The sequence below is a fragment of the Procambarus clarkii genome, chromosome 38, assembly GCF_040958095.1.
Source record: "Procambarus clarkii isolate CNS0578487 chromosome 38, FALCON_Pclarkii_2.0, whole genome shotgun sequence".
Taxonomy (NCBI): Eukaryota; Metazoa; Arthropoda; class Malacostraca; order Decapoda; family Cambaridae; genus Procambarus; species Procambarus clarkii.
This window is the reverse complement of record NC_091187.1, coordinates 12,743,463-12,755,509: the sequence shown is the minus strand read 5'-3', so window position 1 is coordinate 12,755,509 and position 12,047 is coordinate 12,743,463. Positions and strand designations below refer to the sequence as shown.

Sequence of the window (12,047 nt, the reverse complement as noted above, 5' to 3'; positions counted from 1 at the left end):
GGGTGAAGAAAGTTGAAGAAGGCTTCTTCTTTGCTTAAACCCTAGTTCAAACTACTAGATAAAGAAATACTATTGAAGAAAGATTATCATAATTTTTTTAGGGGGATGAAACACTTATTTAAGGAGATGATTTAATGATGATGATTTAAGGAGAAAGTGATCGGGTAAAAAATAGAGCAAGTTTTTAAAGGTGAATTTAATGCAATTTATTAAGACAAGACAAACGGCTCAATGTAATTACAATTATATAATTAGGTTATTGCAATTAAGTAATCACAGGCACAGTGTAATTACTTTCTGTGTAAGGTTTTCATCCGTTTATATATTTTGTCAGGATTCAGAATTTATGAATGTATTCCGTAACAACATCGTAGGTGTGTGATAACTGAACTAAAACGCAAGATCATGAGAAATTAGTACACGTGTCTAGTTGTTGTTTTAGATTCAGCAACTCTGAACAACAAGTTGCAAGTAGCACGGGCTATGGTGATCCCGTAGTGAACTTGACATATCTAGTTCCTGTCCTCTTTATATCACCCCGGTACGGAGGTGTGAGGGAGGGAGGACACTCCCTCTCTCGACGCCCCGCCCCCACTCCTGACGTCCCGCCCCACTCCCGACGCCCCGCCCCCACTCCTGACGTCCCGCCCCACTCCCGACGCCCCGCCCCCACTCCTGAAGTCCCGCCCACTCCTGACGCCCCGCCCCCACTCCTGAAGTCCCGCCCACTCCTGATGTCCCGCCCACTCCCGACGGCCCGCCCACTCCTGACGCCCGCCTCTGACATGCTCCTCCTTATGTTCTGCCCACTCCGTTGCTCCGCCTAATCAAGACGTTAAGTCCACTCAAAAAGGTTGGCCCAGTCATAGGCTGGCAAGAAATCCGTGTGCATAATATTAAATACAAACCTAGAACCTTTTATCAGTCTAAATCACATCAATTTTACGCTGTAATTCGCTATCCTGTTGTTCTATTACAGAAATAGAAAAATGATTTATTATTATTATTAATTAACATCTTTATTGACAAAAATGAATTACAAGGTCATCTATTAACCCAGTGTTCGAAAACATGGTCATCCCTTAACCCAGTGTTCGAAAACAAGGTCATCCCTTAACCCAGTGTTCGAAAACATGGTCATCCCTTAACCCAGTGTTCGAAAACAAGGTCATCCCTTAACCCAGTGTTCGAAAACAAGGTCATCCCTTAACCCAGTGTTCGAAAACATGGTCATCCCTTAACCCAGTGTTCGAAAACATGGTCATCCCTTAACCCAGTGTTCGAAAACATGGTCATCCCTTAACCCAGTGTTCGAAAACATGGTCATCCCTTAACGCAGTGTTCGAAAACATGGTCATCCCTTAACCCAGTGTTCGAAAACAAGGTCATCCCTTAACCCAGTGTTCGAAAACAAGGTCATCCCTTAACCCAGTGTTCGAAAACAAGGTCATCCCTTAACCCGGTGTTCGAAAACAAGGTCATCCGGCAAGCAATCGTTCGAAGGTTATCCGGTCAGTGGAGTCAGGCCCATTGGTTGGAGGGGTGGGTGAAGGGGGGGGATGGTGGTAGAGGGCGAAGGGGGAAAGGTGGTAGGGGGGCCAAGGGGGGAAAGTGGTGGGGGGCCAAGGGGGGAAAGTGGTGGGGGGCGGAGAGCTGAAGGAGGGGGGGGGCTGACTGGCCGACGGTGCAAGACCCTGCAACACTTACTAGCCTGCGAGTGTTGCTCTGGTGGTGTTGAGGAGCTGTGTGCGCTCTTTCTCCTTCCTCCCTCTTACTGACTACGGATCTACCGGTGGGAGTTACTGTGAAGTGCTAAGTAGCCGAGTGCTATATGTGTGTGTGTTTTAAGTGCGATTGGTTGCCGGATAAAGTGTGGTTTTTGGAGGGGGATTCTGGTTCGACGAGATTAAACTGTTAAAGTACATCGTTCGAGTTCGGTGAAGTGTTTAACCATCCCAGGGTAAGTTTTAACTTTTTGTGACAACAAATGTCCTTTTGCCATCTGTTAGTTATTATATATAGTAAAAATATCGGCATAATTTTTGCGTGTGAAAAATCTGTGTTAACTGGATCTAATTTTTTTAAATTATAAGCGGTTAATATTTTAAATAATTTTTTTTTACCATACCAGGCAAAATTAAAAGGTGTTGGAAACCCGTTCACTAAGGTCAAAATTGTAACAATTTGCTTATTAAGAATTTAACTAAATATGATTATTTCCTTTGTCGAGAACTGGAATCCAGTACTTATATAAGCTTATCGAGGTAGGCTAGTCAACTGTATTACAACCCACAACAGTTGTCTAACTCCTGGGTATCTATTTACTGTTATGTGATCAGAGGTTGTTGATGTTGAGAACAGTTCTTGAGTTGAAAGAAGGTTGTTAAACACGCTTTCATTGTTACCATTTCTCAAGACCAGTCTGTTGTTTTAAATTTAGCTAGTCGGAAATAAAAGTTGCAAGTAGCACGGGCTATGGTGAGCCCGTAGTGGACTTGTCAAGACTAGTCACTGATGGACAGTGTTTCCACACATCCTTTTGACACCATAAGCTCTTTGTCCCTCGATGAATCAGACTATGGTCATTTGTACACAAGTCAATTCGACTATACTCAAATTCGACGATTCAGTTAGTTTTCTGTTTGTTGAAACCTAATAGGTTATTAGAAATTAGGTTAGGATGTATTAACTTTGGTTAAGGTAGGTATTAACAGTGTTAGGTAGGTTTTAACAATGCCTTGCCGGTATCTAGTTCTACATGCTAATCTCTGTCCTCAACAGATTACTTGAACAACTGGAGAACCACAGAGTTCCACATGGGTGTTGACAGGTCATTATGACCCTAAAACGTCCTTGCAAAACAATTATACTCCATGATGAAATGGCATTATTAAGTGTTCATGATAAATTCGGTTTTGATATCCATAGGCTTGGCCGGGAATTATATAATTGCCAGATATCAATAAGTAAACGAGAAAGCAAAACTTAAAAGCTGATCAAATCACATACACTTGCATGATTAACCATCCTGGGAGATGGGGATTTTAGTATAAAAAACTACTTAATCCTTTATATAGTGTAAGACAGCTAAATAAATGCCCATGTACTCGCCGGGAATTGAATAGCAATCAATGTACCCAAAACTAAGACTGTCGGAAAATCCGACCCCATTTAATAATCATACAGATAATTGCTGTTGTATAAGCAAGTTACCCATAGAAAACGTAACTTGTAGTGGAATTACCGTCTATAGAAAACGGGATATCATCACCACATACTATTATAATTCACCAGCTATTCTGCTGGGAATTGTTCTTAAATACATTAGTCTTTGGACTTTACCATCATAAAAACATCTTATATAAATTAACTTAATTATCAATATTAAAGTAGAGTAAATGTGACCCTTCTATCACGTTCTGAAATCTGGACAAAGTAGGCCAGGCGTCAGAGTGGAGGAGGAGGGCAGCCATCATTGTTTATTGAGACCAGAGGCTCACACGGGAGCAAATTCGGCTCCTGTTAAATTTACTTGGACGTAGTGTTATGGAACCCAAAAGTGTACCATTGTCAACACGCTGTCTACAAATACAAGTTAAGTGTCTATCCGAAACCCGTTTATCATTCATTTATGGCCATTAATGTCAGGATATAGGGTTAGCCGGTTAGAACGCGAAATCGCCTCAAACTAAAGGTAATTAAGCCAGGTCTTTCATGTTCCATGTACTGTATACAGTTTTCTCTGAAATACTTGTCATATATAGGTTTCTGGCTTCACAGCTAGCGCACTTTTGACAGGTCAAGACGAGGATGCAAGATTATGTGCACCAGTTACTGGGTGATGGAAGCTACCTCAAAGAGGATAATTTGGTGTCTACACCCTAGTTATACCTGGTGGACTAACCTGCTGTACTATAAGATAAGGAACCTCATCAATGTATGTAGCTATTACTGTAGTTTGATTGGCTGCATATATATTAATATAATAACCCCCCCTAATGTGTAGAGGATCGATTTGTGAGATTATGAGATTATTGCAGAAATACAGTCCACTTATCATTATACAAATTGCTATCGAAGTATATAAATTAACGTAAATATAAATTCATATAAATTAAATAAATATAAATCTCACAGGTCGGTTCCCACATTATATGGACCTTCGGAACCGGAATATTCGGTCCTATGAACCCACATTTGGTCATCTTAGTACCGGATGAACCAGTTATCCAGTGGATTCATTAAATATACTAGTGCAGTGTTATTTAAACAAAGCCAGCCAGTCATAGACAGCGGCGATGCCTCGTGGGAGCTCAGGAGCCTCCCTCAGCCGAGTTCAGCCTTAGTCAGCGGTTTCATGCACACCCACAGATTTGGTGGCGTGTTATTCTGTGAAATGACAGAGCTAATATAGAAGCCAGCCAAACTAGTGACTGTGTCTTCACGAGATTGTTCACGGATTTCGTGGTGTTACATTTCGCGAGAGATTATCTACGAATTTTGTGGACTTTATTTCGCGAGGTCACTAATAACATTTAATACTTCTAGATAATATTAGAAGTTTCATAGAGGCTAATTAAGAGGCTATTAACAATAATTGTGTATATTATTTCTCCAAAATAGAGAATTATTTAATATATTGCACTAGTGATCACAGTATAATATTTACTAATTGCCAACCCACAACAGGGTAGGATATTAACCATTGACTAGTTGAACTATTATCGTTCATCCTAGTCCCATTATTACCATAGTCAGTTGTACTATATTGAACAACCTAACACCATTAATGAATGGTCCAGACCCTATTTTGGGTGTAATTTTTATCAACTCGAGTTGAGTTGTATATATAATAAATTACTTATGATCATTACACCTTTGAGTGATTAATTAGTGTCTCTACCATCCTAGGGTGATATAGAAGAGCTAACCTAAAGGTACTTCCAGTGACACTGGTTTATCACTCAAATCATTAGTGTGGATGATTGTATATATATAATGTGTATTAATTTTAAGTGCTAACCTCTAGTAGAGGTAGGATTATTGCCTAGTGAGTTCAGAATTTACCCTAGGCTACCATTAGTGTTTGTTCAGTATTATGAGCAGCCCAAGTACAAGCCCCACAAGGCTTCACCAACGAGCCAGTATGGATAATGCAGGGAGAATGAAAAGAACCCTTGCAGGTCTTAAAGGCCACTTAACAAGACAGATCAAGAAATGTGAAGATTTGTCACAACAATCAACAGTTGATTATGCTGACCTGGAAAGCTATTATCAAGCAGCTGCAGGTAAATTTGAGCAAATCAAATGTCAAATAGCAACATATGTGGCTGAACTTGCCAACACTAATTTATCAGAAACAGAAATAGACGACATTATGGTTGATCTTGCGAATTATGAAGATCACACTCAGGCCACGTTACAGCCTTATGTCAAATTAATTGCCCAGAACAAGGCAACAGCAACAACAACAACAGTTGCATCTAATACGAGTCAAGCAGAAGCTCGACTCCCTCCAATTAATTTACCCACTTTCTCAGGAAAAGATGAGGAAGATTGGGACGAATTTTGGAACAAATTCGTTGACCTTGTAGATTCAAAACAATCTTTACCAAAGAGTAGTAAATTCTCTTATTTGCAAGGCCAATTATCAGGTGAGGCTAAAACAGTAGTATCCCATCTGAGATTAACTAATGACGGCTATGATCTGGCAGTAAAACTCCTCAAGGATAATTATGCTGATCCAGAAGTAAGAACATCACATTTAGTTCATGAGCTGTTGCATTTACCCCCACCGGAGGCTTCAGCTGATTCACTCCAAGTCTTCAAGCTGGAGGTAGAATCATTGATCAATGCCCTCAGCCTGACAGCAGATACAAACGGGGCTGAGTGGGTCTTGAAAATAATTGTCCAGGAGAAAATACCTAGGGACATATTGAGACAAATGAGTGCTCATTACAATAAAAGCATCTTATCCATGAATGAAATATCTGAAGGTTTAAAGTCAGTAGTTCATCAATTACGAACACATGACAAATTAAAACCACCAAGTAAACCCTCAGAAACCAATAATAGTAAACCACAGAGTACCAAAGGTACTCCAAATAAATCTAGACAATATAATTCAACACCAAAGTGGAACAGTGGCAGTGTGGGCGTATATGCAGTTGGACCCTCCAAGCCTATAGTTACTGTGTCACCCAAGAACGTGACACCAAAGGGTACTGGAAGCTATGGAACATGTTTGTTCTGCAATGAGAAACATTCAATGTACCACTGCCCTAATTTTCCTGATAGTGACGCCCGTGTTGAGCGACTCAAAGATTTGCAACATTGCACGAGGTGCCTCAGGAAACATAACATCAAGGACTGTGATACCCAATTACACACCTGTAATAGGTGTATCAAAGGTCAGCACCATGCAGCATTGTGCAGAGACACCAAAACAACGTCTCCAAACCCCAAGGTGGAAGATAGCATTCCCACCTCAGTACAGTACTGCAAGGTGCAACCAACAAAGAGTGTCCAATCGGCAAAGTCTAAAGGTAATACGACTTTGCCTACTGCCCAAATTACCATCCTGAATAAGAGGGCCAAGGTCCATACCCGTGGGTTGTTTGACCAAGGATCCCAGAGAACATATATCACTAAAAAGTTGGCAGATGAATTACAATTAAGGCCTGTAGCCCAGATGTCATTCAACATCTCAGGGTTTGTAACAGATGCAGGACCTCAAGTCTACCAGGTGGTACAACCATCAGTACGCTTAGGCAGGTACGTCTGTCGAGTACAAGCCATTGTGGTGGACAAAATACCAGTAGACCTACAAGTTCAAGGTCTGAGAGCAACAGCCAAATTCCTGAGAAATAGAGGAATAAAATTGGCAGATAATATTAAGTCTGATCACCTCACTGACTTCGGTCTCCTTGTTGGGACAGACTATTGCCATCGATTCATCGGTAGCCCTACTAAATATCAGGGTATAACCATGTTAAACTCTGCAGGAGGTAAATTACTCTCAGGCCCAGTATCAAGCCTGAGGAGACCTATGCCTGCAGATAAACAATACCAATAGAAATCTAAATTTGTCAGCTGATTATATTTCTCCAGTAGCATTATACTAAGGAGATTACAGCTGACTATAGTAACAGAGGTTGATGTTAGTATCATCATTTAAAGCTGAAGATGAGTTCATGAGGCCTCAGTGGCAAATCAGTGAACAGTAGCCTAAAACAGCTACAAGTCACTGCGACCAATGTCACTGAACCCACTGCAGTCTCAGAACCATACTTTACTTTAATGATGAGCTATTCAATCTTCTGAATCAATTAACTAAATTAAACCCCAATAAATCTGATGACTGATTTGATACATTTATTATTTAATCAAGATGTATTCCATGGGCCTCAGTGTTTATATATCAGTGACCAGTTACCTGAAGAAACTTCAAGTTATATCTAATGTCACTGATCTCACTGCAGTCCCTGAATCATACTTGACTGTAGTACTTGATCACATCCAGTCTTCTGGGTTAAATAATATGTAATAAGGCTTGAATATTAGCCTTTCAAGAGTTGACAGGGAAATGAAATCGCATTAGACTTCTAACCCCTGCAACTCTAGTACGGGACATCCGTCCTGCACGAACAGACGCACAAATGTGTGATTACTAACTACTAACATCAAATTAATGTAATAATTCGAAGGAGGAGTATCGGTGTTCGTCTGTTCTAATTAGGACTTCGACCCGTGAGCAGCCCCTGGGGAATTATGTCGGAAAATCCGACCCCATTTAATAATCATACAGATAATTGCTGTTGTATAAGCAAGTTACCCATAGAAAACGTAACTTGTAGTGGAATTACCGTCTATAGAAAACGGGATATCATCACCACATACTATTATAATTCACCAGCTATTCTGCTGGGAATTGTTCTTAAATACATTAGTCTTTGGACTTTACCATCATAAAAACATCTTATATAAATTAACTTAATTATCAATATTAAAGTAGAGTAAATGTGACCCTTCTATCACGTTCTGAAATCTGGACAAAGTAGGCCAGGCGTCAGAGTGGAGGAGGAGGGCAGCCATCATTGTTTATTGAGACCAGAGGCTCACACGGGAGCAAATTCGGCTCCTGTTAAATTTACTTGGACGTAGTGTTATGGAACCCAAAAGTGTACCATTGTCAACACGCTGTCTACAAATACAAGTTAAGTGTCTATCCGAAACCCGTTTATCATTCATTTATGGCCATTAATGTCAGGATATAGGGTTAGCCGGTTAGAACGCGAAATCGCCTCAAACTAAAGGTAATTAAGCCAGGTCTTTCATGTTCCATGTACTGTATACAGTTTTCTCTGAAATACTTGTCATATATAGGTTTCTGGCTTCACAGCTAGCGCACTTTTGACAGGTCAAGACGAGGATGCAAGATTATGTGCACCAGTTACTGGGTGATGGAAGCTACCTCAAAGAGGATAATTTGGTGTCTACACCCTAGTTATACCTGGTGGACTAACCTGCTGTACTATAAGATAAGGAACCTCATCAATGTATGTAGCTATTACTGTAGTTTGATTGGCTGCATATATATTAATATAATAACCCCCCCTAATGTGTAGAGGATCGATTTGTGAGATTATGAGATTATTGCAGAAATACAGTCCACTTATCATTATACAAATTGCTATCGAAGTATATAAATTAACGTAAATATAAATTCATATAAATTAAATAAATATAAATCTCACAGGTCGGTTCCCACAAAGACAATATAACAGACTAAAAAAAATATATATTTTAAAATCTCAATCTTACGTTACTTGACTTATCATAGGCTTCGCATTCGGTAAACTAACCATCTCGCTTGGATCCAGTAGCCTGTTGGTGTTTACCTGCTTTGTAAACTTGTGAATGTGCGTAATGAGGCGTGTATTGTTTCCTGTGATCATTCGCAGTAAATAAACAAATTGTGGTCATGCATTGAAGACATGGTTTCCCCATTGTCAGCCAGGTAGGTGTGCCCAGAGAACCATACATGTGTCAGCCAGGCAGGTGTGCCCAGAGAACCATACATGTGTCAGCCAGGTAGGGGTGCCCAGAGAACCATACATGTGTCAGCCAGGTAGGGGTGCCCAGAGAACCATACATGTGTCAGCCAGGTAGGGGTGCCCAGAGAACCATACATGTGTCAGCCAGGTAGGGGTGCCCAGAGAACCATACATGTGTCAGCCAGGTAGGGGTGCCCAGAGAACCATACATGTGTCAGCCAGGTAGGTGTGCCCAGAGAACCATGCATGTGTCAGCCAGGTAGGTGTGCCCAGAGAACCATACATGTGTCAGCCAGGTAGGGGTGCCCAGAGAACCATACATGTGTCAGCCAGGTAGGTGTGCCCAGAGAACCATACATGTGTCAGCCAGGCAGGTGTGCCCAGAGAACCATACATGTGTCAGCCAGGTAGGGGTGCCCTGAGAACCATACATGTGTCAGCCAGGTAGGTGTGCCCAGAGAACCATACTTGTGTCAGCCAGGTAGGTGTGCCCAGAGATTTTATGAAATATTTCAAGGAGTTCCTGCAAAAAAATGAGTGGGACACTGCTCTAGTCCAACGACTGGCCTCTTGAATGCAATCCTCGACAGTTACCTAACTACCAATTGTACCTATTTATTGCCAGGTGAATAGGTGCATTAGGTGTCGGATAACCTTGTCCGAACATCTCGCCCTATTGTGGAATCGAACTCTTAGTCAAATCGGTTGTGCAGTCTTGGAAACGTATTCAAATGCCAAGTGAATTAAGTATCCTATTTGATTGTGGATTGCATACACATATTGTATAAAATATGTCTGGAAATTAAATGTCTTGAAAGTCCTTGCGTTTTATAGACAATGTGCTACATGGCGCATTAACACGATGCATATAAAATTACAGATTTTACGAGACCAAATAACAACGCCTGAGCAAAAATGCATTTCATATTCATAAACAATAAGACTTAACAATACTCTCGCCAGCGTAGCAACACCGAACACATTTAGACACCATTGTGTGGGTTCAACACCCCGTAGCGCAAGCGTCAACACCACGGAGCATAGGCTACACGCAGAGTAAATAGTGTTTAGTTCATCCTGTACCTCAGCCTTATCAATTCTGCGCGTAGTAGTGGTGGAAAGGGTTACAGAATTATAACTCGTAATGGATTCAGATACTGAACCCCTTAAAACTCGTTTAACTAAGCGTTCCCGGATCAGCCTGGCTGTGACTGTTATATAGGCTGAGTGAAAACAAATAGCCTCATGGACTCGACAATCACCAGGTGGAGGAGTAGAACTCTCGAAATTATCAACGGGTAAGTTACAGCATTGATGAACTGTAAGTACTGGGTGCGTTAATTTGCTAGGAATCAACATTACACGGTTTGTACCTGGAGTAGAATTCTGGGAGTTCTGCTACCCCCCGAGCCCGGCCTAGGGTCAGGCGTTGACATGTGATAACTTGGTCCAACAGGCTGTTGTTCAGGCTGGCCCGCACGCCTTTATATCAACCTCAACCCGTTTGCTCCGGTACATCTTGCAGGACACCATCTATTTTGTTTCTCGAAATCCACTTTTGTCCCTGTAATGTTTAAAGAGAAATGAAATTAGATTAAATCTGTAATCAGCGTCAAGGTTCTCATCTGATGATAACTTCTGCTCTATAAGGAACTTATTTGTCCCACATTTGGTTTATCGAAGTTCCCCTCGATCGATACAACACTGATCCTTCACAGGATAAAATCCACAACAATTGGCTAAGTTCCGAGTAACTGTTTACTGCTAGGTAAATAGGGACATCAGAAATATTGTCAGGAGTCCCTCTCCTACCCTAGGAATCGAACCTGGGTCCGGTTGCGGGCTCACTCTGCATTACAGATAAGGAGAAAGTTCAGAGGGAACGGTGCTAAGGGGAACCACAGAGAAAGCCTCCTGGCATCTCGGTCAAGCCAGGAGTTAGAACACTATTAACTGAAACTTAACTAAATAGAAAACGAGAAAATATTGAGGCTATACAATGGGTTTGAAACTGCATCCCCCTTGGCCCACCAAACATTTATGCAACTTCATGCGAAACCTGTACATCTTTCCTGAATTATTGCGGCTTAGTTGATATCTATTAAGCAGTTAACGAGCTCCAAAGCATTTCGAGGTTGTTTATAATAATAACCGTGGGTTGTGAAGTTTTAAGTTAGTTTAGTATAGTTCATTTATTATGCACCTCATACCCAACTTGTGGGCGGTAGTGGAAAGGGTTACAGAGGCACATAATGGGCTCAGGGACTGAACCTCACAATTCATTTAGCTCAGCAAGTTACAATCTTGATGAGCTAGTTACAAAATTCAGTACAAGTCACATCATCAATGGGTTCGAGATCAACCTCAAGTACAGTTTCTAAATTAAGCAACTGACATATGTGGAGAGCTAGTGTCACAATTGATGTTTGTCCTGCACACCGCCCTTTCCAAGCGTGTAAGTAGTTTAATAAATGATTGTGGAAGATGTACAGGTTTCGTAGGTGGCTGTGTAAATCCTTGATGAATCCTGGCCTTAATGGCCTACTGGACCATGATGATGCAGCATAGAACAACCGTTCTCTCGAGCTGTCACAGCGTCACAAAAATGGTGTGCTAAATTGCCCGAACCTAACCTGACTTAACCGATGACCGACGAATAGAAAACGGGATAGACTGTCAATTTTGCAAGTCACCATAATAATAATAATAATAATAATAATAATAATAATAATAATAATTTATTCACAAGAAAGTACAATAGGTTGGTGAGATTACATAAAATTGGTATTTTTACATTCTTGAAAAGCCACTAACATGCATAGCATTTCAGGCAGGTCCTTAATCTAACATATCAGATAAGATAAACTTTATACGACCATGTATTATAGTACATCATATTTTGACCGTTGGGAATGTCTACATGAACATCCTATGTACTATTCAAGAGGACAGATTGTATAGACAGGTGCTTCTCATTTCAGTGTTAATAGA

General features: G+C 40.9%; 1 protein-coding gene across 4 annotated transcripts in view; it reads left to right on the top strand.

The window, feature by feature from the left end:
- The first annotated feature begins 1,669 nt into the window (after nucleotides 1-1,669).
- LOC123771943 (uncharacterized) overlaps nucleotides 1,670-12,047 on the top strand; it is a 32,185-nt gene continuing 21,807 nt past the window's right edge. The window contains exon 1 of one of the 4 annotated variants that reach the window (XM_069337719.1): nucleotides 1,670-1,792. Coding sequence is in view for 1 of the 4 variants with exons in the window: in XM_069337717.1 (XP_069193818.1) it covers nucleotides 8,442-8,558 (117 nt within the window). In the remaining 3 variants the exon portion in view is untranslated. Of the gene's footprint in view, nucleotides 1,961-8,110; nucleotides 8,559-10,071; nucleotides 10,378-12,047 lie in introns of those variants that run through there. The other 3 variants (XM_045764780.2, XM_069337717.1, XM_045764779.2) reach the window with 3 other exon arrangements.